The sequence below is a fragment of the Labrus bergylta genome, chromosome 17 (genome assembly GCF_963930695.1).
Source record: "Labrus bergylta chromosome 17, fLabBer1.1, whole genome shotgun sequence".
Taxonomy (NCBI): Eukaryota; Metazoa; Chordata; class Actinopteri; order Labriformes; family Labridae; genus Labrus; species Labrus bergylta.
In genome coordinates this window covers 10,353,449-10,374,995 of record NC_089211.1, presented here as the reverse complement: position 1 = coordinate 10,374,995, position 21,547 = coordinate 10,353,449, and the positions used below count along the sequence as shown (strand labels likewise).

Below are 21,547 nucleotides of genomic sequence, written 5' to 3'. Positions count from 1 at the left end.
GTAGAGTCGGTCCTCTCACAACCGGAAGGTAGGGTCCACAGCTCCTGCAGTCACATGTCGAAGTGTCCTTGAGCAACACACTGAACCCCTAAATTTGCTCGGACAGACGCTTCCGTTCCCCTTTCCGACAGACTCAGATTGGGCCAATCGCAACCGTTTGTCACATGGAGGCAGGTTCAAGCTCTGTTTAGACATTTCTTTGTAAACACCCAAACTATAGCTCTTCCTGATTTGGAGCTTTTGAAACGTACCATTTTAAAAAAAAGATTAGCCAAAATGGAGAGCACTTCATTTTTTTGAAGTCACATTTTTCATGTGATGCAAACATTTATTAACTCTATTGAAATACGTGCAGTATGGATTTAATGTCAGAAGTAGTAGTTACATGCCTATCAACATACTTGTCGATGACTCCTTTGGAAAACTGAAAATGAACTTACAGCTTGCTGCAAGGAGCAAGGCTACATCATTTTCTGCCCTTGTCGAAAGTGAGGATCTCAGGATGCAAGGTGTAGTATTTAAAAATATCTCCAGACACTGTCGCTGCTGGTTTACTTTAGATGTGTCACTGTAATTGTGCTGATCAGCTTTTTCCATTAACTCTGGGTCCCCCCTGACAAGGTAATATTTCAGAGTTAGAGGCCTAAGCTGAGAAATTGGGAATGACTGATGCAGAGGAACCAAGTGGGAAAGCAGAAAGAGTGGCAGTAATGTAAGTGAAGACGTGATAAATGAAGCGACTTGTTTTACAGGTCCCTGTGTGGCACAGTGCCATGTTTAGAGGTTGCGTGCGCTCATGCCATTGAAGGTTGGTCCAACCAAAAGAGCCTGTAATAATCACATAAGCAACCAATGACCTTAAAGATGCTTTTGGATAAAGTGTTTCTGTCAGTCTTGTGAGAGTGTGAGGTTTCCTGCTACCATTCAGATCATTTGTAATGTATTTGTGTTTAAATCTACCTAATATTGTGGGAGTGTTGACATTGTTATATTTTGTGTTCAGTCATTTTTCATGTGTCTGAGTTCGCTTGAGAATGTATCAGTCTTTTGTAGTAGAAGTGGGTCTTTGTTTAAACCCACGAGGGTTCATTACTGTGATCCATCTCCCTCCCTGTTGCTGCCAACACTTACATACTGTGGCGTCTTTGCAGCTATTTTTAGCTTGAAGTTTAAGCGTGTGTCTACATGTAATTTGTCTTTATATGCGTTGTTTTTTTAAGCTCTATGTGAACAGGTTTCTTTTTTTTCTCTAATAATAAGTAGCCACAATTTTTCATTTGCATTAAAAAGTCCAACAGTATTCACCATGATGCACCCAAAATACACTCTGCAATTGCTAACACAAACACACAGATGACTTTACTCGGTTCATATTTTGCAACCCCGTCATCTGAGGGTTTAATGTTTCAGAAGAGAGCTAAAGAAGTGATGTTTTAGATCCCCTCCCTCTTTTTCAAAACGTATCTAAAAACGTTGGTAAGGTAGAAATTGAATACCTTTTTTAATCACATCAATTGCCTTGCCATTTTGTCCCTTTCGGTTTTCCGTAGTAAATCCACGGTAGCGTCTTCCTGCAACCCGAGTAATGGAAAATGACACTGCTGTGCCTTTTGAATGGCTCACTTCACTCTAATGGTGCGTTCCATTTGATCTCTGAAGTCAACTTAGGCCCTGTGTCCACCTAGTGTGTTTATCTTAGCTCCAGCAACTTGTTTCAATTGTTTTCAATGAGGAGAGAACGTTTGTAGCAGCACGCGGCTGTCTAGAGAAGTGTCTTTTTTCGGATCGCTCGACTTTTTTGTGAGGCAGCTTCGAACGCTCAAGTTCAGAATCTTTCAGCTTTTCAGAAACGCGATGTCACCGGCGCTGGTTTCAATATGTATGATATTCCTCATATTTTTGCCTCCTAAAGATCGTGTCTCATCCACACATCCTCTTTGCTCCGTGTCTGATGGGGTAAAAACTATCTCAAATATAAAACATGTAGTAAAAAGCAACAGAGTCATACAGCAGCGCTTTTCTTCTCAGTGTAAAAACACTTCATACAAGAGCTCCTGAGTGCACAGGGTGTCACAGTTTCAGGTAATTCTACAAGCACCTTCCAAGTAACAGCGCAAACAAGATGTTTGAATGATGCATGTTGAGATGTGAGAAGAAATCTAAGCTTGAACTCATTTAAAAACCTGAAGTGACAGCAGCTGTCACTTTGATAACAACACACGTCCAACATTCTGCCAATGACCTCAGTCAGAGGAGAGCCACAGAACACAAAACCATCAAATGCATCCAGGACTGAGTTTATGAGGGTCAGATTGAATGTGTGTATTCCTCTCTCCCAAAGTCCTGACCCTGAATAAAGGAGCGTATGTGAAGCCAAATCAAGAAGACTGCAAATATACAGCGCTTTGCATGTATTTAAACACTTACAATCTCAGATCATTCAGTCAATCAACTGGTAACATTTATACCAACAGCTACTAATGCGACAGCTTTTATTTTGATCCAGCCATATGTGTGACTCATTGTTTTGCATGAGGTGTTGATGATCTTGTGAGAGAGAGGTTTCTATCAACCTGCATTTACAAGACCATTTGTGTGTTTCAGCATTAGTGTGCTCTGTTTCAAACCTCGCGTGTGTGAGGTTATTATAGAATGGCACAGATAAAACTGATTAAATAGCAAACCCTGAAATGAAGTGCTCTAACCTTTTTGCTTTTAATATCCATGTGTGTGTACTGTGTACACGGTTATAGCGGTTTTGCTTCAGTGTTATCTCTCGCGGTATAAATATCTTTAGTCTTTTGTCTTTTGTCTGTCTATGTGATTATTTTTGGCTCAGCATTATATGAGTCTGTGTTTCACTGTGAGGATGTATGTGGGTTGCCCACACAGACACACAGAAATGAAATGTGTCATGAAACACAGCTGACATAAACCAAGACAACCCAGTGGAAAGCAGTAGCAGTTGAATAATATTCCGGTATGTATAATAACGTTTGGTTTGGTGCTGACTGTTGTGAGCTTTGATGAATTTAACAAGTCACTCACAGCATATAAAAAATAAATCAAAATGCAAAACGCTAGAACGAGAGTGCAGCAAGTGCACACAGGCAACTAATCGAGATAAAGATGGTGTTACTGCTCTCTGACCTTCCTTATTTTTTGTCTTAGGTCAGCTTTTCCTTTGTTGCCAATACAAATATTGTGTCACAGGCTAGCTGTCCCTGGCTAAACTGGAGGCATTAGTAAGGTGCTACTAATGCTGGTTGATGACACAGTCAGGCTTGGAGACTGTCACACATCGCTGTTTGATAAGATTTGATGTGCACTGACTTGCAGATAGTTAGCTTCCTACACTGCACTTTGTCTATGTGGTCTTTTTTTTATGGTGAAAGTCACACATAAAGATGAAGTTAATTAGGAAATGTGGGGAACAGAGAGGAGATTAGTTTCCGAGAAGTGTTAGGTTGGAAACAAATGTTGGCCACTGCAGCTGGATGAGCCACCGAGGAGTTCTGTAAAGCCACACTTTTGACTGTTTAACATGGTTCATATTTCACACTGTGCTCGTGATAGCTATGCATGCCAGCTGGTATGTAGAACAAATGGACTCAAAGTTGCACTAATGCGCTGATGGCCTAGCGGTTAGCTCACACCCCATATAATGTCCATTGTCCTCCAAGTCGGTGGCCCGGTGGAGTTACTGTAAATCTCATGTCATTCCTCGCTCGCTCTCTCTCTCATGTCCTATTGTATCAATTGGCCTACAGTATTGATTTTTGGGCAAAAACCCCCAAAAATAAACCTGACAAAAGTTTCACTTATGTTCTGACACTTGTAGACATGACATTGAAGTACGAATCCTTTCAATAAACCAGAGACACATGTTGTCCCCCCAATGCTAGCCATTAACTGTATGGTCACGTCTTGGTAGAAGTGGCTTGTCTTCTGTGCTCATATGGTTTAGCACTGATGTGTCCGTCCGGTCAGCATTGTGGGCTCAGAGAGGTCGGCTGAAGCCTGAGGAATACAGCTCTTTAATAACAGAGTAAATATGTTGTTTGTGTACATCATTGTGTACACTTAACTTATTTCCTCCTCACTTTGTTTGTGTTTCCTCATCAGCTGCCGTGGGGTTACTCATAGCAGTCACCTGAATATTTGCTCTGATTTTAAAGATATCAGCAAATCTCTGTTTAAGCCGAGGTGCTCGATAGAATTTTTGAACGATTTGTTTAAAATACAGTAACAAAGCCATTGGCAGGTTTTCTTTTTTTTTTAAACCGTATTTAAATCTTAGGCCATCTGTAGATCAATTGTTGGATTCACTTATTTTGCATTGTCATGATTGTTGTTTGTTGCTTGTGGTTTTCGGCACCACTGAGTCGAGGCCTTAAGTTTCTACTCATGGTATTTTTCACTCTCGTGTGTCCTCACCTGATCTTTTATATATATTAGGGTTTTATCTAATGTCCTGTTTTCTTGAATGAATTTAGGTTCATATATATTTAACTGCACATTCATAAGTTGGTCATCATTTATAATGGTCTTAATGAGTTTCTGTGGTTGTTAAATCAAATAGTATGTTGGTCATGAATGTTTATTACGGTGGTGTCAATCCGAATTATTGTCTTATTTATTGGCATAAACAGCCCCTTATATTTCTTGACTTTAGTCACAAACTGTAACTGACGTACTATCTTTATTTTTTGCCCTTTTAATGTAAGTGTGTCATTAAATATTCTGCCATTTGAGCTGCTAGAACTTCTAATTTTTCAAGAACCCAACAGCTTTGTTTTAAGATTACAATTCAAGCACCCAAAACAATGCATTTCCCCTCATTCTTTAACTTTGAATCATAATACAAGAAACACGTGCTTCAGGGCCGAGAGGTTTCCTGAGGCAAACATTGTCTATTAAGAAAGTGTGAAATTGAAAATCTGAAAACCTCCTGCACATATCAGTTTGTGGCTTTCTCACGGCTTGACAAATAATCGTTGCATCTCCTGTCTTACACACAGAAGAAAATAACTTCTTAATTACAGCAGTCACTTGAGGCCGTTGACAATTGGATATAGTGTGGCATGTCCAAAAATAGCTTGTGGAGGCCAAAGAATATCACCACAAAAGCACCAATGACTTAGCTCCACACTGTTTTCAAACTTGAACACTAATTTATTGAATCCAGAAAAATATGAGGCACAGAAAGCAAACAAATAAGTAACAAGTCAAGTGCCAGGAAAGACACCAAAGATAAAAGAAAATAAGTTCAGTGTGAATGTAAAAAGAGGAACAGGTTAATAGAGGTTAAATGAGAAAGTGAAATAAACTAAATAAGATGATGGTATCTGTTAATATCAGAAAATAAAGTAGAATGTGAGAGCCAGAGAAAGAGGGAGAATAGCCTGAATTAAAGAGGCAGCAGGAAAAGGATAATCGGAAATTAGGTAGATGCAGGGATGAGCAATGCACAGTGAGGTGCTTCAGTAATCTGACAATTTAGTGAAACTGGCACCATGATTACAAATAATTACAGGTGAACTGCCAGGATATGACGTCCAGCTCTAATCTCTGTGATAGACAAGGGAAGACTAAAGGGAAGGAGGCAGGGAATGCTAAAAGAGAGGTTGAAGGAAGTGAACAGAAAGCAGCAGAGCTCAGAGGAAAATAGATTTCAACCTGACAGCAACATGAGCTCGAGCTGGTGCAGATTGAGTATTCTGAATGGTGGTGAAGCAAGATTCTTCATTTTCTACTAAATGTGGTCAGTTCATGGCCCATGCTGTAGTCCTCAATTCTCTCCATCTCACACACACACACACACACACACACACACACACACGCACACACAGGCAAAATTGGACAGCGCTTATTAACAGTCACATGCTGCAGATGATTAATGCTCTGGGAACTGGTTCATGTGGTGGGGTCCTGGTGAGAAGGAGGGGTGGATGCAGGTGGAGCCTATAAACACCTAAAACATGCAGTACAAACACCATGGGTTATTCTGTCAGTGACATTGCCGGTTTGAAGTTCGGTCTCTCAGAGCCCTCAGGCTCTCAGTAATCTCTAAGCTCTCATGTTCAAAGACATGAGATAGTGAACAGATCCTACACAGACACTTTGTGGTGGGTGGCAAAAAAAGGAACGAAAAATAACAACACTTGTATGGATAGAATTGGATACAAGCCAATTTGTATTTAAAATATATAATAAGTGGGCGGTTTCTTTGCATTTGCATGTTAACCTGTCATGCAGCAGATGTCCTCTAGCTGAATACTTATTTGAGTCTAGCCAGCTACTTAATTGCATGAATTTTTGATTCCATTTAAAAAGCTTTGATTAACGAGTTGCAATTTGCTATGCATGAACATTTTACAACCACCAGCCTCCACTTTAAACAATGCAATATTAATAATACAGAAACATGCCTATCTTTCATATGCAACCCCGCCCCGACATAGTCAAAATAAATGTGTGTGTGTGTCTGTGTGTGTGTGCGAGTGTGTCTGTGCCCTCAGATGAGAGGTTGTGTCCTGCAGAGTAGAGAGCTAGTCATCCTCAGTATTAGACAAGTGGAGTATGAGCAAAAGAATTGATGACAAATCATATTAGCAATTGCACTGGCAGGATATCCTCATTAGGTGGGCTAAGTCAGAACACATTAGTGGCAGCAGTTTCACAAAGTTATGTCCAGTAAATAAAACAAATGTTCACCAAATGTGATGAAATATCCGTATACCACACCGATGCTAATGGAGCCTGAAGAACAACGGCTGAATCATATTGGTTTTCAGAGCTGTAAAATGCAAAAGATGCCCAATCTGTCGCTATTATAATGACTATACTGTTTAAATAGGGAAGGAAAATGTAACAGAATACCAATTAAGCAATCATTTTTCTATTCCTGAGAGCTTGCATATGTAATGTCTAGGCAGTCTTTCCCCCCAATGGTTAGCCCATCTCCTAGTCTAATTGCCCTTATAGAGGGGGGATATTTTATACCTAAATACTTAATGTTTTTACCACCTTGTTAATGTGGGACACTATACTGGCTTCAGAAAAGAGTGGAAGGTTTGCAATTTCCCAGAAAGCCTCGGTCTCAAATAGAAACTTGTTTGTCAGATTTATAATTCAAGGGAGGTCAATCCACTTTTTTAAAACATGAAATGAATACACAAGGAGAACCTTGGAGGTAAAATGAAAACTAGAAAAAGGTCTTTGTACATTGAGATTTCATTAAGTAGACTTTCATTGAAAAAAAGAATGAGAGGGTATGAATTAATCTTTATTTCCATGTGATTATTCAGAGACATTTAAAGAAAACATTTCCTATGGCCATCAAGCTGACACAAAACAAATAGAAAATGACACAAAGATAAAGGTTACAACTCAAAATCAAATGATCTGGTCTATAAATACCTATAACTGGACAATAAATACCTGATATAAAAAGAGAAAGAGAGAGAGAGAGAGACTGTACACCTGTTCATTCATACCCTGGGCAAAATGATGCTGTGTTAGATCCACAGTGAGAGCCTGCTACTGCGCATAAGTTGTGTGTTTACTTCTGTTCCAGGCTTTATAAATAAAATGAGAAATTAGGAATATGTGGTTATGAAAAAGCAATTTAATTAAATCACTATCCTGGAGCGTGCCTGTGTATGTTGGCACCAAAGAATATTTTTCCTAGGTTGTCATAAAATGGACAGTACAGTGAAAAGTGAGTTTAGATAGATAGATAGATACTTTATTGAGCCCGAGGGAAATTCAAACTTGAAAATTGATCCCGAGGGAATTTCACTCTCTGCTTCACCAAGCTCACAGTAATGACATAACCGTTGGTGTTCTTCAGTTCCAGTACTGTATATCAACCAGTTTCAATGTGTAACAGTATAGTATCCCAGAGAGAAGGACATCCTGAGATTGTTTCAGAAAAGGGCATCAACAGAAAATGATGGCAAACATCTGGAATCCAAGGTTAGGGAACAGAGCCAAAAAGGCCACTTTATTTGTAAGATACCATTTGTTAGTTTTTCCATCAGCACAGAAATCCGATGAGGAAATCAGAGGGCAGTTGAAAACGAGTCTATTGGAAAGGGCTGTTGAATCTTTTACTTTGAGTGTAATTAAACCACATGAGAATAACAGCTCAAACTGATGCATCATTTTGCCGGTGAAAGGGGTGGGAGGAGGGTCAAGAGGACAGAAGACGATGCAGTATTTCCTCTGCAGGGCATCGGAAACATCTCATTGAAACAGGTTGGCCATATGACACTATTGGCTGTTGAATTAAAACAGAGGTGGGCGTATAAATACTGACACACACCAAGCTTTCAGACGGGCTGCAGACGATCAGACGGGCAGACAGCGGAGCTCGTGGCTGAGCGTCTAGCGTGTGAATGCCTGCCGGATTCACAGTGTGGGCGACTCTTGACTGTGAGGAGTCTGACGTGTTTTGGGAAGTTGGGCCGATGGATGTAGTATCGTATTTCCTGCATAAGCCTTGTGTCCTGCCTTAAAGACATTGTCATCCTTACTGAATCCGCTTTAGCTTTTTAACCTGCGTGGATCTTTTGGTGCCCCTATATCCTGATATCAAGGACTTGTGGATCTTTTTTGAGAAACACATTTCCATCAGATATATAAATATTCCTAAGGAATCTTTGTTTTGCTGTCATTAACTTGTAACTTTTGTGGTGGATGACAAATCTATGTGTGCTCTTTGTCTGTAAAGTTCCTCTGTTTTACACGTTTTTTAGTACTCAGAAAATGTCTACTCACGGTCCTCCTCTGTTCATTGCAGGCTGATACCGCCACCAGCTTCCTGCGTGCAGCTCGTTCAGGGAACCTGGACAAGGCTCTGGATCACATCAAGAACGGGATCGACATCAACACATCTAATCAAGTAAATATGTTTCATTTAGCTCTTCTTTACAACTATGCTGTCTGTGTGGGTGAAATAACTCCACCCACTCACTTCTACTACTAAACAAAACAGATAATTAAATCCTGGCTCACTTAAATCAATTAAACATCGATTTAGTATTCCGAGTACTTGTGAAAAATACAAGCCCACTACATGTGTGGTACCAAATCCTAAATGACTCCTTTGTGCTCTTGATTAAAAACAGTTAAACTAATATTAAAATATGCAAAGACACAATTAGGACATTTAGGACTATGTGTTGTTTTTCATTTGAAGTTTATGGGTAAACATGTGGAGACCTTTCTACATCTGTATTTCAATTCACATGAAAAACTACTGGCAACAAGTGAGGAGAGAAAAATCTCCTAGTGTAATATTTTGTTAGCCATGTATATCAAACAGGCCGTCAAATTGTCAGAAAAGAAATGAAAGAGTGCAAGCTGCTGAACTCGCGCTCACAAGGCCAGAGAACTTTACTACAGCATGAGTTATTAACGTTTCTCAGGAGAAATTTCCAATGGTGCCGGTCGAGATGATATATTTATTACAACATTTTTGGAGCAAAAAAAAAAACCTAATATAAGTTATTCTACCTTCAATTCATACAGTGATGACCAGAGGCAGCATATTGGTAGAAGTGAATCGTTTTGTCCAGCTGGTTCTTCTGCACGCTGCCACTTTTTTGTGTTATTTGGATACATTAACACATTCTGCAATTAGATACATTCACTGATTTAAAAGAAGAAAGCAATGTTATAAAATTGAATTTTATGTCTTGCAAAAAAAAAAAAAAAAACAGTATGAGAGCTTATAGAGCCATTTCTTACCTAACTGCAGGACTTTCTTACCTAAAGTAAAAAGGCTTCTCCATAGTAAGGAGGTCATGGTTATGAAACAGACTGATGACAGAGTGGTACTAACAAACTTCATTGAATTCCTCTGAGAAAGAACAAACTGTACTCAATTTCTTTTAGAGGAATTTGAAGAGGGATTTATATGTACCACTTAATGCCACTTCAGTTTCCAATGGAATGTAATTCTGCTGTACTAGCAAAGGGTGTGAAATAAAAGACAAAGAAGAAAATGAAAAATTAACCACTGGCAGACCTCCTGATTCTTCATCTTTGTGTAAAGTGGTTAGCATAAATAATTAACTCTATTAGATTATAAGTCTCTCCATCTTCATCCCTACAGTTAGCTCCCTTACACCTTGTTGCATCATGACTGTAACACAGCTATCCCGCGCTGTTTAATATCAGGATCCATGAACATGATCGTGTGAATGTGAATGGGTGTGGTAAACACAAACACAAGCATACCCTTACATTGTTGTGCCAAGGATGTGTGTGTAGTGGGAGCGACGGTTGCTACATGAATGGACAAGTGCTTTTATTGTCAGACAAGAGAGAGGCATTAAGAAGGGAAACCAGACTCCCACAATCTGTTGTGTTGTTGATGCGCGCAACACTTACAAAACATGCACCCCGAGAGAAACTACATGGGGAAAAGAGGATAATGAAATAAAAGGAGGTATTCTCTTCACCCATTTCTCAAGGGTTGTCAACATTTTCATATTAAGATTGTTGTCTACCATGATTGTAAAATGTTGATATGATCGACAATAATTGTATTTCACGCCCTCAACCATGGGATCATTTTCTTTTTGTGATGCTGAGTCTGTTTCCTTTTTGCAGTTTGTTCCGTCATTCTGTCTTTTTCATTCTTTCCTCTGTCTTTCTTCTGTCTGTCTTTTTTAGGGACTTCTTTTACGACTATATTGACTTTTTTTTCTTTCTTTACTGCTGCAAGGGCAGAGTGCTTTTTTTTTTCACATGTGATTTATGTGATTCTGCAGCAATAACCTGTCCTTGCTGTCTAGCTACAAACCTGCAGGCTCTCGTCGGTGCACTCTCTCTCTCTCTCTCTCTCTCTCTCTCTCTCTCCATCTCTCTCTCTCTCTCCATCTCTCTCTCCATCTCTCTCTCTCTCTCCATCTCTCTCTCTCTCTCCAACTTTCACACTCCCCCACTCCCTTCATTTATCGAGGTCTCTTACCACTGCTGTGCTTTTATTTGTGTGTCTGTATATGAAATCATAAAATCCACAGTATGAAATACATAATGTGAAAGACATGTAATGCCTCTCTAGATTTAGCAGTGTGTGTAACTGCCACTGATGTACAGTTTGTTTCCCATCGCACTGCGCATGCTCACAGAGAGACTGTGTTACCCATTTCAATTGAGTGGCACCGCAGTATAATGGGAAGTCTTAGAACAGTGAAGATAGTGGAGACTCCTGGTGGCCAGGTTGGTTACAGCAGGCAGGTTGTAGCTCAGACTTAACTTATACAATATTCAAAAGGCCAGTTAGTGACACAAAGACAACCAGAGAGAGACCATGTTTAGATCAAACAGTTTGTCTTTCAGACCCTCCACTCTCCTTGTGGCTTATTTTGTGTAGACTGTGTACTCCTGGTGTCATTGCTCTGTTAGTTATTTCTGCACAGGCATGTATTGCAGTGTGGATGTTTGACGTGGGACAAAAGCATGCAGTGCGTTTCTCTTTTTCATCCCTTTCCTATAACTCTGATGGATTATGAACTTGAGAGTCTGATGGTGTTCAGACAGAAGTCAGACACATTACAGTCTGGTTTCTCCGACCGCTACACTAATAGCTCATTTAGTCATTTCTGAAAGGTTTTGAGATGCTTTATGTTAATGGTTGTGGTTGAGACCACAACGCTTACAGCCAAGGAGAGGACAAGGCTGAAGGTTGTGAGAAAAACAGCTTTGGCACGCGTGAGATTTCTGAGTGATCCTTGCACAGATCCTTTCCTTTAATTGATTTAGGAGGGTAGAATGTGAGTGTGTGTTTTATCACATTAACTGGCAAGACCACTGCTTATCTCATTAAGTTGTCCTGAGATGTGGTATCACTTGTCAGTAAAAGCGGACTATCATTATAATAATCCTGATAATTAACAGGACTATTATGCTGTTAAAATAGTCATAATACTAGATCAGAAGCGCAATCATTTGTGCATAAACGTTAAAGACTTTACCTAAAGGTGGACATAACTTTTGAGAAAACACTTCATCCTATCTGTCTGTGTCTTTTGTCTCTGATTCGACCATATCGCTCTGTTTTCTCCCTCAGAATGGTCTCAACGGGTTACATCTGGCCTCCAAAGAAGGTCATGTCAAAATGGTGCTGGAGCTGCTACATTCTGGCATTGAGCTTGAAGCCACCACCAAGGTATTTTATTTGTATATGTGCTTGGTGATCTAAAGTAACATTGCATTAAGAACCAAAAGTGTCAAACTGCTTTAACCGCCCACTTTAGCTTCTCTCCAGGCAAATCCAGCGGGAATGAAACTTTTAGAACCACTGCAGCAAAGAACCTTCAGATAAACTGGCATACCTATTACCACAGAAACTGAAACAGCAAAAAAAAAAAAAGTTTACAAATCAGCCTCTAATTTGCAATAAAAAATCATGAAAAACAATAGCGTGAACACAATCTGAGAGAGTCTTCCCTTAACATCTGTTTTAATCATATAAACGGCATGAATACAAAACGCTTTATGTATTTTAGTGTTGAGCTCTTACTGTAAGAAATCTAGGTCATTACCTTGCAATTATTTTCATCTCATTCACTCTAATTTTTCTCTCTCTCTCTCTCTCTCTCTCTCTCTCTCTCTCTCTCTCTCTCTCTCTCTCTCTCTCTCTCTCTCTCTCTCTCTCATTCTTTTGTATGTGTGTGTGTGTGTGTTTCTGTGCTTGTGCTTCCAGAAAGGGAACACAGCTCTTCATATCGCAGCACTGGCAGGGCAGGAGAAAGTGGTGGCTGAGCTTGTCAACTATGGTGCCAACGTTAATGCCCAGTCACATGTGAGTTCCCCGCAAGCTGTGTGTAACAGGAGTGTGTTTGCCAAGACTGTTGTGTGTGACACGGTTGTATTTTTTTTTTTGGTTGTTTCATTTGTGCGGTTGTATAAGTAACACCTGCAAAAGAAGCTGTACATAAATGAACATACACTGCCTCTAGTGTTTGTCACTATATGAAACGTGTTTTTGCCCCAACAGAAAGGATTCAGTCCTCTTTACATGGCAGCACAGGAGAACCACTTAGAGGTGGTCAAGTTCTTGCTCGAGAATGGTGCCAATCAGAGTCTCCCAACTGAGGTAGGTGCCTCTTTAGCCTGAGTGTTTTAATGTTTTGTCAGTTTGACTTTGTCCACATCAGCTGTATTAATGAGTGATTATGTCCACCCTAAACATCTAGGGTATGTATGTGCTGTTACACAATGTGTGAAAGGAAGTGTCTCCATTCCTTTCTCGCCTTGCTTCTTTCTGACCTCCTTACCTGTTCAACCTTTGTGACGTCTCCTATTTTCATTCCCTCGCTTGCCCTCTCTTAGGATGGCTTCACTCCTCTGGCAGTAGCACTACAGCAGGGCCATGAAAACGTTGTGGCACTTCTCATAAACTATGGCACGAAGGGCAAGGTCCGCCTCCCTGCGCTGCACATCGCTGCTCGAAACGATGACACGCGCACAGCTGCAGTGCTCCTGCAAAACGACCCAAACGCTGATGTTCTCAGCAAGGTATACTCTCACTGAGACTGCAACGGCTTGTACCATGGTCTACATTGACCATTGACATATTCCAGGAAAAAAAAAAAAAAAAGGAAGAAACACATTGCATGAGCGAATATCTTAAAGAAGCAATTTGGTTGCACAACTTTTATAATGCTGCTTCTAACCAAATTAGCTTTTTGATTCACATTGGTGTAAAATGCATCATGCACTGTTGTTACCTTGTTTTCTAACAGAGATATAAATAGATGATAATTATCCTAATTTGCCCTTTTTATTATCACACGTTCTCATCTTGTCTCTCTCTGTAGACTGGTTTCACGCCTCTCCATATTGCAGCCCACTATGAGAATATGAGTGTTGCTCAGCTGCTGCTGAACAGAGGAGCCAATGTAAACTTCACCCCCAAGGTCAGTTTGTCTCAGCTGTAAGAATGAAACACACACCTGAAGAGTGCTTCAAACATTGTGTGCAGAGAGGAAAATATCATACAGGAAACAGGAACCTTAATAAGTGCACTATTCCTATGCATTTAGTCGGTTTTTCAGAGATACATTTCATTATGCTGTATCCCTTTAATGGAAACCGATGATTAATAAAGCTGCTTTAATTTCTTTGCTTGCTTGTCTAGAATGGCATCACCCCCCTTCATATAGCTTCCAGGAGGGGAAATGTGATGATGGTCAGACTACTGCTGGACAGAGGAGCACAGATTGATGCCAAAACTAAGGTACCAATTAACCATTTTCCTACATGTTTTTTCCCTTAGTTGTCTATGTCGTCCCTGCAGACTTCCTTGTTTGTATCTCTGATTTATCATCATTAAACACCTTTCCAGTTGCTCCTCCTCTCTCACTCTTTCTGAACTCATCTCTTTGCAGGATGAGCTGACTCCACTTCACTGTGCAGCCAGGAATGGCCATGTTCGTATCATTGAGATCCTGCTGGAACACGGGGCTCCCATCCAGGCTAAAACCAAGGTGGATTAATTCACTGATATACTGCAGACGCTGTGTCTGTCTTTTTTAGACATTTCTATCTTTGGGAGCGGTGACATCATCTGTGATCATTGAAGCTTACTTTTATGTGCTGGTTTGACTTTGTGAATGTTGATCTGAACCTTATTAACCTGAAGGAGATTAAATCAGACATTCAGCTCACAACATATCTTGCTAGTTACTTCTAAATTCATGCAAATGGTGGCCAATTAGATGAAATCCAGATTCCTGACACGTTGATCTGTTTACAGAGCAGCTCAGATTGAAGCCTTATCAGTTACGAGGTTTTCCCAGCTGATGTCTCTCTTTTCCTGACCGCAATGAATAAACTCTCAATTAGTGCCAGTATAAACTATTCACATGATTCATGTGATGTATTTACAAGGCTTTTCTTTGGAGCAAATCTCTCTTCATCTCTCCTCCACCTTTTCTTTGTGTCCCATTCAGAACGGTCTGTCCCCCATCCACATGTCAGCTCAGGGGGATCACATGGACTGCGTCAGGCAGCTACTGCAGTACAACGCTGAGATTGATGACATCACGCTGGACCATTTGACCCCTCTTCATGTAGCAGCCCACTGTGGTCACCATCGGATGGCCAAGGTCCTTCTGGACAAGGGGGCTAAAGCCAATGCACGTGCTCTGGTAGGTTTTCTGTTTTGTTGTTATAATTAGTAGACAGTGACTTTAAACATCAAGATGGTTATAGAGACTGTCTTAAGTCTATTCAGAACTACGTGTTGAAAGAACTGTCATTCAGATATGATCTAATTATTGTCATTGAGTCTTTTTTTTTTGTAAAACTACAGAAACGTTGCTTGACTATGGCAACGTTTGTGTTATAATATGGTCGTGTAACTCAGAACTGGTTCCTAAAGTTGTGAACTTTTCTCTGTGTTTCCAGAACGGCTTCACACCTCTCCATATTGCTTGCAAGAAGAACCACATGCGGTCCATGGACCTGCTGCTTAAGCACTCCGCTTCACTCGAAGCTGTCACAGAGGTGAGACCATGTGACCACCAGAGACCAAGACTCAAAATGATAATGATGTAGTGTGAAAGTTTTTACCTTGGTGACATTCAAGAATCAGGTCTTTTTCTCTTTTTTTTGTAACAAGCCTCTGTTTGACTTTGGTATCTGTTTTTAGAATTTCTCACAAACAGTAAAGCGACGGCAGCAACATGTGTAGTTTAAACTTTGGTTTGGAAATAGCCTGATGCAATGCAGGTGTCATCTATCTTCATGTTTCAAAACAGATTTTTGACAGGGATTAATGATTATAATGTGCTTAAGCATCGAAGGGTGCTGCTAATGAGCCAGAACATGACTTGACTTCTTGGTAATACCATAATACTGATCCTTATTGACCTTCTCTGTCTGGGTTTCTGTTGCAGTCTGGACTCACTCCTCTTCATGTAGCAGCTTTCATGGGCCACTTGAACATAGTAAAGAACCTGCTCCAGAGAGGGGCTTCACCTAATGCTTCCAATGTGGTGAGAACCCCTTTTCTAAAAAACAAAAACTTTACATATTGCGCTGAATTTTATATTTCCCCTCGATCACCTTCAAACATTGATGATTGAGTTAACTGATGTTTTGTTGTAGTTTTTGTTTCAAGAAATGTAAGTTCGGATGTCATAGCAAAAGGTTTCCTGTGTGTGTGTTAACATTTTTCAAAGCAAATTCCATGCTGTGAATTCAGTAATTGATTACATGAGAGGATTAATTTAGCATTTAACCGGGAGCCATAGATGGATTAAGTTTCTTAAATGCCTGAACATCAAAGGCTGATTCTTAATTGGCTGAATTTATCTCTAAATAACTAAAATGAATAGAGTGGTCTCACTAATGAGCCTGATATGAACAAGGTCGAGTTTCAACAAGATTTAGTACAAAGTCAAAAAAAAGAAAAAAAATGGTCAAGAACGGTCTGTCCCACATCCACATGGCAGCTCAGTTGGAGGTCAAGATGTGCTGAACTGATAATATATGAGCACAACATGTTTTTTTAGTACAGGCTTGTACTAAAGTAGTATGCCCTGAAGCACTTTATTTATAGATTGAACCTGTTACTGTTCAGCAACATGTTGTTATTAATGTACAAATTGAAAATATCAGTTACATACAGGAGTGTGACTGTTCAATAGTTAGTGTGACTGTTGTCCTGTTTTTGTCTTCACCAGAAAGTGGAGACTCCCCTCCATATGGCCTCCAGAGCTGGCCACTGTGAAGTTGCTCAGTTTCTGCTGCAGAACGCAGCGCAGGTGGACGCCAGGGCTAAGGTAAAAGCTTAAGTGTGAAGTAGAATTATCAAACTTAAGTGGCAAAATGTTTCAGGTGGATTGCCTTTAGCTACTCCTTCATAGCCACTGTTCAATATAATTATAATAAAACACAAAGTGACCTTCTTCTCCTTGTGTTCAGGATGACCAGACACCCTTACACTGTGCAGCCCGCATGGGCCACAAGGAGCTTGTCAAGCTTCTCCTTGAGCACAAAGCCAACCCAGACTCAGCTACAACTGCAGGCCACACACCTCTTCACATCTCTGCACGTGAGGGACATATCCACACTATTAGGATCATGTTGGATGCTGGAGCACAGCAGATAAAGATGACAAAGGTAGAGTAGAATCCATGACAGGAAAAACACTGACTACTACGCTTATAAATAAAGACAAATGTTATATTATGCATGGAGAACTTACTGCAATGACTGCAATTACTGCAACGACTACAAATTGTGGGGTTTTTTGTATTTTTTCTTCTCATTAATGTTTTTATGTTTTTCATTTCCTTTTTTTTTGAGCAGAAAGGCTTCACTCCTCTTCATGTAGCCTCTAAATATGGGAAGGTGGACGTTGCTGAGCTCCTTCTGGAGAGAGGAGCCAACCCAAATGCAGCTGGGAAGGTGAGTCACTGTGTGCCTCCTGTAGTTCATCTCTTTTGAAGTACACAAAAATAAAAACCAATAAAGCACTCTTTATGAAGGCTTGAAGTGAGCAATCCAAATGTGGTCACATTGTGATGTATTTGGGATATCAGCTGATTGGTAGATTATCGTGGTATGTGTTTCATATATACATGTTTCTGTGTGTGTTTTTTTTTTTTGTATTTGTATGTGTATGTCTTTGGGTGTGTATATATGTGTACATGTGTATGTTTGTGTGTTTAACAGAACGGTCTGACACCCCTTCATGTGGCCGTCCATCACAACAACCTGGATGTTGTTAAACTGCTGGTCAGCAAGGGAGGATCTGCACACAGCACTGCCAGAGTAAGATGCTCACATGTGTGTGTGTGCTCATACTGGCACAAGAAGGCGATCACAAAGCATGACAACTGATCATTCAAACACATTTTTTAAAAAGACAGATCACGAGTGTGTGATTATTAGGCATACAGTCAGTCGCATGGCAAGCTTTGCACTGGAAGCACTCAGTCATGACAGCATTGACATTTTTATATTAAAATTTGACATAAAAAGTGTGAAGAAAAGTCAACTTTTGTGTTCGTATGTTGTCTTGTTTCTTGCTATAGAATGGCTACACTGCGCTGCACATAGCGGCCAAGCAGAACCAGGTGGAGGTGGCCAGTTGTCTGCTTCAAAATGGCGCAACACCCAATTCAGAATCCCTCCAAGGCATCACGCCCCTACACCTGGCTTCTCAGGAGGGGCGGCCTGACATAGTGGCCCTGCTCATCGCCAAGCAGGCCAACGTAAATCTGGGAAACAAGGTATACAATCAGCGTGGTGCAAGACTGAGACTGTTTAACCTTGCATTTTACCTTTCAAAAATGACTGTGATAATTCAATAAATGACATTCCAATTGGTTCTGTTATTGAACATTTATATTACAAGCTATGAAAGCTTTGAAGATACAGTTACAGTTTATCCCTCCTGTCCGTTCTTTCTGTCTTTCAGAACGGGTTGACCCCTCTGCATCTTGTAGCTCAGGAAGGGCATGTTGGAATAGCTGACACATTGGTCAAACAAGGAGCCTCAGTTTACGCTGCATCACGAGTAAGTTACACTTCCTCCACTGGTACATTGAAACGATAGAGTATGCATTATAAGCTGATAAGAATATAACGATCATAGAGACAAGGTCCTGTTTCCTTGCAATATTCTTGCCGGAGTTCATTCTCCGCCAAGCGGCTAGCTTAGATGTTTTCATTTTTTGCTGCCCGTAAAATAAATTAGCTGCACGTGTGCAAGATCCAAGCTGTCTTTAAGGAGATTTTAATGAAACCACTGAACAACAGCCAACTCTCTTTCGTTCCTCGTGTCAGATGGGCTACACACCCCTTCATGTGGCCTGTCACTATGGCAACATCAAGATGGTGAAGTTCCTTCTGCAGCAGCAGGTTCATGTGAATAGCAAGACCAGGGTAAAAGACTTCTATCTTAATTCAATAACATATGTGAAAAGACTTAACTTGGGTGTTTTTGTTTACTGATTTTATGCTTGTTGTTTGCACTCACAAAGAAACAAGTGGATTTAACCACCAGAAAGCTGCTGTTAGCTTTAGGTGACAATATCACAGTTGGAAATACTGCTATGTCTGCAGTTCTTGTTTTGCCTGAACATCTCCTTTTTTCCTTCAGATGGGCTACACCCCTCTGCACCAGGCAGCTCAGCAGGGTCACACCGACATCGTCACCCTATTGTTGAAACATGGAGCCGAACCCAATGAGATCACTTCGGTGAGACAACTTTTGGTCACCTATGGTCCTCTCAAAACGGGGCGTTCCCTCTGTACTCGCATTGATGACGTGGGGGGGGGGGGGGCATAAACATGTTTGTGTATTTCTAAAATAATAACAATGTACTCATGTGGTTAGTATAAGCCGTGCCTGCCCAGGTCAGGGTTAAAGGTCACATATTATCCTTCTTTTCAACAAGTTTAAAACATGTCTGTGAAGTTTCTTGCCAAATATCCACTCTGATCCTGTATTATAGGATGCCTATAAGCCGCTTTATTTCAGCCCTGCTCAGAACAGGCTGTTTCTGTGTCTATAGCTTATGTATTCTGCATAATATGTGACTTTCAAATAAGTATCCCCTTGTATATAATCATCCTCGCTGATGAAACATGATTCTATTTTTCCCCTGTTGATATGATGTATTTTGAGACTTACTTAACGTATCCCAAACTCCACATAAAAAGAATGAGCAGTGCTAATATAGTGTGTTAACCAAAACAAGTTTGGATGTTCCTGTCAGACAATGGGGACGTTGAATCCACCATGGTTGTTAAATAAGTTACAAGAAATACTAATGCACACCATGCCTTCAGTCATTTGCTTTTTGATTTCAAAGCTCTATGTATTTAATTTGTGCTTGGTTTTTTTTTTTTGACAGAGAATTTAAAAAAGATGGGCTTTCCTGACATTATTTGGCTAAATAACAAGTGGAAATGTACTCTTTTATAGAATCCCCTCTATAAAAAGTATGAAATGCCTTTTCTGTTGTCCTTTCAACAGTTACAATACATGGAAACATTTTTGCGTGATGTTTCTCATCTTTCTCTGAATAGAATGGGACATCTCCCCTCGGTATTGCTAAGCGGCTGGGTTATATCTCTGTCATTGACGTGCTGAAGCTGGTTACCGAGGAGTCCGTCTCCGCGGTGAGCAACACATCATGCATGGTTCACATGGTTACACCATTACGCAAAAGAAGTAGCCTTGACACACCATGACAAATGTTTGATCAAACCATTGATTTGATCTGCTACCTCACCTGCTTTTAGAATTATCCAGCATTTCTCTTCTATTATCCTTTTTTTCCCCCCTCTTTTCTATTTCTCTCCCCTCTGTCTCTCTGTGCCACATCTCTCAAACACAACCTCCTTCTGCTCTTCACAGATCACCACAGAGAAGCATCGGATGAGTTTTCCTGAGACCGTAGATGAGATTTTGGATGTTTCAGAGGATGAAGGTAGGCTATTCTGTTTTGTTAAACATGTAAACTTGACAATATTAACAATGACCTTTCTGGTGACTCGCCATAAGAAGTCTGAAGGGAAGGATTACTAACTGACTAACACATTAAGTGCCAACATGTATTTAAACATTCATGTGACTGTTTATATATTATAACACCTTTTTCCATTTGTTTTGTAGGGGTTGCCCAGCTAACGTTAGGTAGGATTGTGTCTGTATCTCTGCTCTTGTCCAGTCCGATGGCTATAGTGAACTTGTGCCTTCATTGCAAACGCACTTCTCATTTTCTGTGTGTGTGTGTGTGTGTGTGTGTGTGTGTGTGTGTGTGTATGTGTGCGTGTCTAACTGTCTCTTAATCAGTTCCGCTGACTCTGCTCTCAACTCCAGTCCTGTTTGCTCTTTTTTCATCGTATCTTCAGTCTCTTTACGCTCAGAGATTTGTTTCTAAAATATGTCAGTTTTCATTAGCATGTATTCAAAACATTTTCCTTTTTGTTTTTTACCGGCGTTCAATGCACACATCTGTTCGTGGACTCACGTGCTTACTGAACTCCAGTGTTTCAGCATTTAAACAACAAAGGCTCACTTCCAACTCAGCCATTTTAAAACTTAGTCTTCCTACCTTCTACAGCTTAATTGATCAATACGCTAACTATGCACATGCTGTGCCCCAGCTGTGACACTCTCCTGCAAACAACATACACAGTTGATGTTATTTAGTCATCTGTCTACCTAAAGGCACTCAGAATTACATTAAATCAACACATCTTTTACAACATTTCTTCATGCAAACTTCATCTTTTGATCTTGTTTATTCTTGATGTCCTTGTTTGATTGTATAGTTTCTTGTCTTTAAGGTTTGTTTTATTTTCCTGTACAGCCTGTACTTATGAATATACCTGTCTAAACAACTTTGTTTTGTCAAGTGGCTTTTCTTTTCCTCTTGTTGTTCTGATTATTATTTGAATATCACTCTTCCTTAATAATTGAGGTACTTTCTCCTACAGAGAAACAACCATCACCACATGTGATTTCATCTTTAATGGGCATGCTCACTAAAAAAAAAAAAGC

At 40.2% G+C, this 21,547-nt stretch overlaps 1 protein-coding gene across 5 annotated transcripts in view; it reads left to right on the top strand.

Moving 5' to 3' along the window:
* Positions 1 to 21,547, top strand: part of ank1b (ankyrin 1, erythrocytic b) — a 78,636-nt gene that overhangs the window by 28,879 nt on the left and 28,210 nt on the right. For 4 of the 5 annotated variants that reach the window (XM_065965484.1, XM_065965480.1, XM_065965481.1 and 1 more), the window contains exons 2-23: positions 8,807 to 8,908; positions 12,086 to 12,184; positions 12,722 to 12,820; positions 13,016 to 13,114; positions 13,351 to 13,536; positions 13,839 to 13,937; positions 14,159 to 14,257; positions 14,409 to 14,507; positions 14,973 to 15,170; positions 15,430 to 15,528; positions 15,921 to 16,019; positions 16,710 to 16,808; positions 16,951 to 17,148; positions 17,338 to 17,436; positions 17,704 to 17,802; positions 18,066 to 18,263; positions 18,452 to 18,550; positions 18,820 to 18,918; positions 19,136 to 19,234; positions 20,068 to 20,160; positions 20,399 to 20,471; positions 20,657 to 20,677. In XM_065965484.1, the coding sequence (XP_065821556.1) occupies positions 8,807 to 8,908; positions 12,086 to 12,184; positions 12,722 to 12,820; positions 13,016 to 13,114; positions 13,351 to 13,536; positions 13,839 to 13,937; positions 14,159 to 14,257; positions 14,409 to 14,507; positions 14,973 to 15,170; positions 15,430 to 15,528; positions 15,921 to 16,019; positions 16,710 to 16,808; positions 16,951 to 17,148; positions 17,338 to 17,436; positions 17,704 to 17,802; positions 18,066 to 18,263; positions 18,452 to 18,550; positions 18,820 to 18,918; positions 19,136 to 19,234; positions 20,068 to 20,160; positions 20,399 to 20,471; positions 20,657 to 20,677 (2,455 nt within the window). The remainder of the gene's footprint in view (positions 1 to 8,806; positions 8,909 to 12,085; positions 12,185 to 12,721; positions 12,821 to 13,015; positions 13,115 to 13,350; positions 13,537 to 13,838; positions 13,938 to 14,158; positions 14,258 to 14,408; positions 14,508 to 14,972; positions 15,171 to 15,429; positions 15,529 to 15,920; positions 16,020 to 16,709; positions 16,809 to 16,950; positions 17,149 to 17,337; positions 17,437 to 17,703; positions 17,803 to 18,065; positions 18,264 to 18,451; positions 18,551 to 18,819; positions 18,919 to 19,135; positions 19,235 to 20,067; positions 20,161 to 20,398; positions 20,472 to 20,656; positions 20,678 to 21,547) is intronic. The other variant, XM_065965482.1, reaches the window with a different exon arrangement.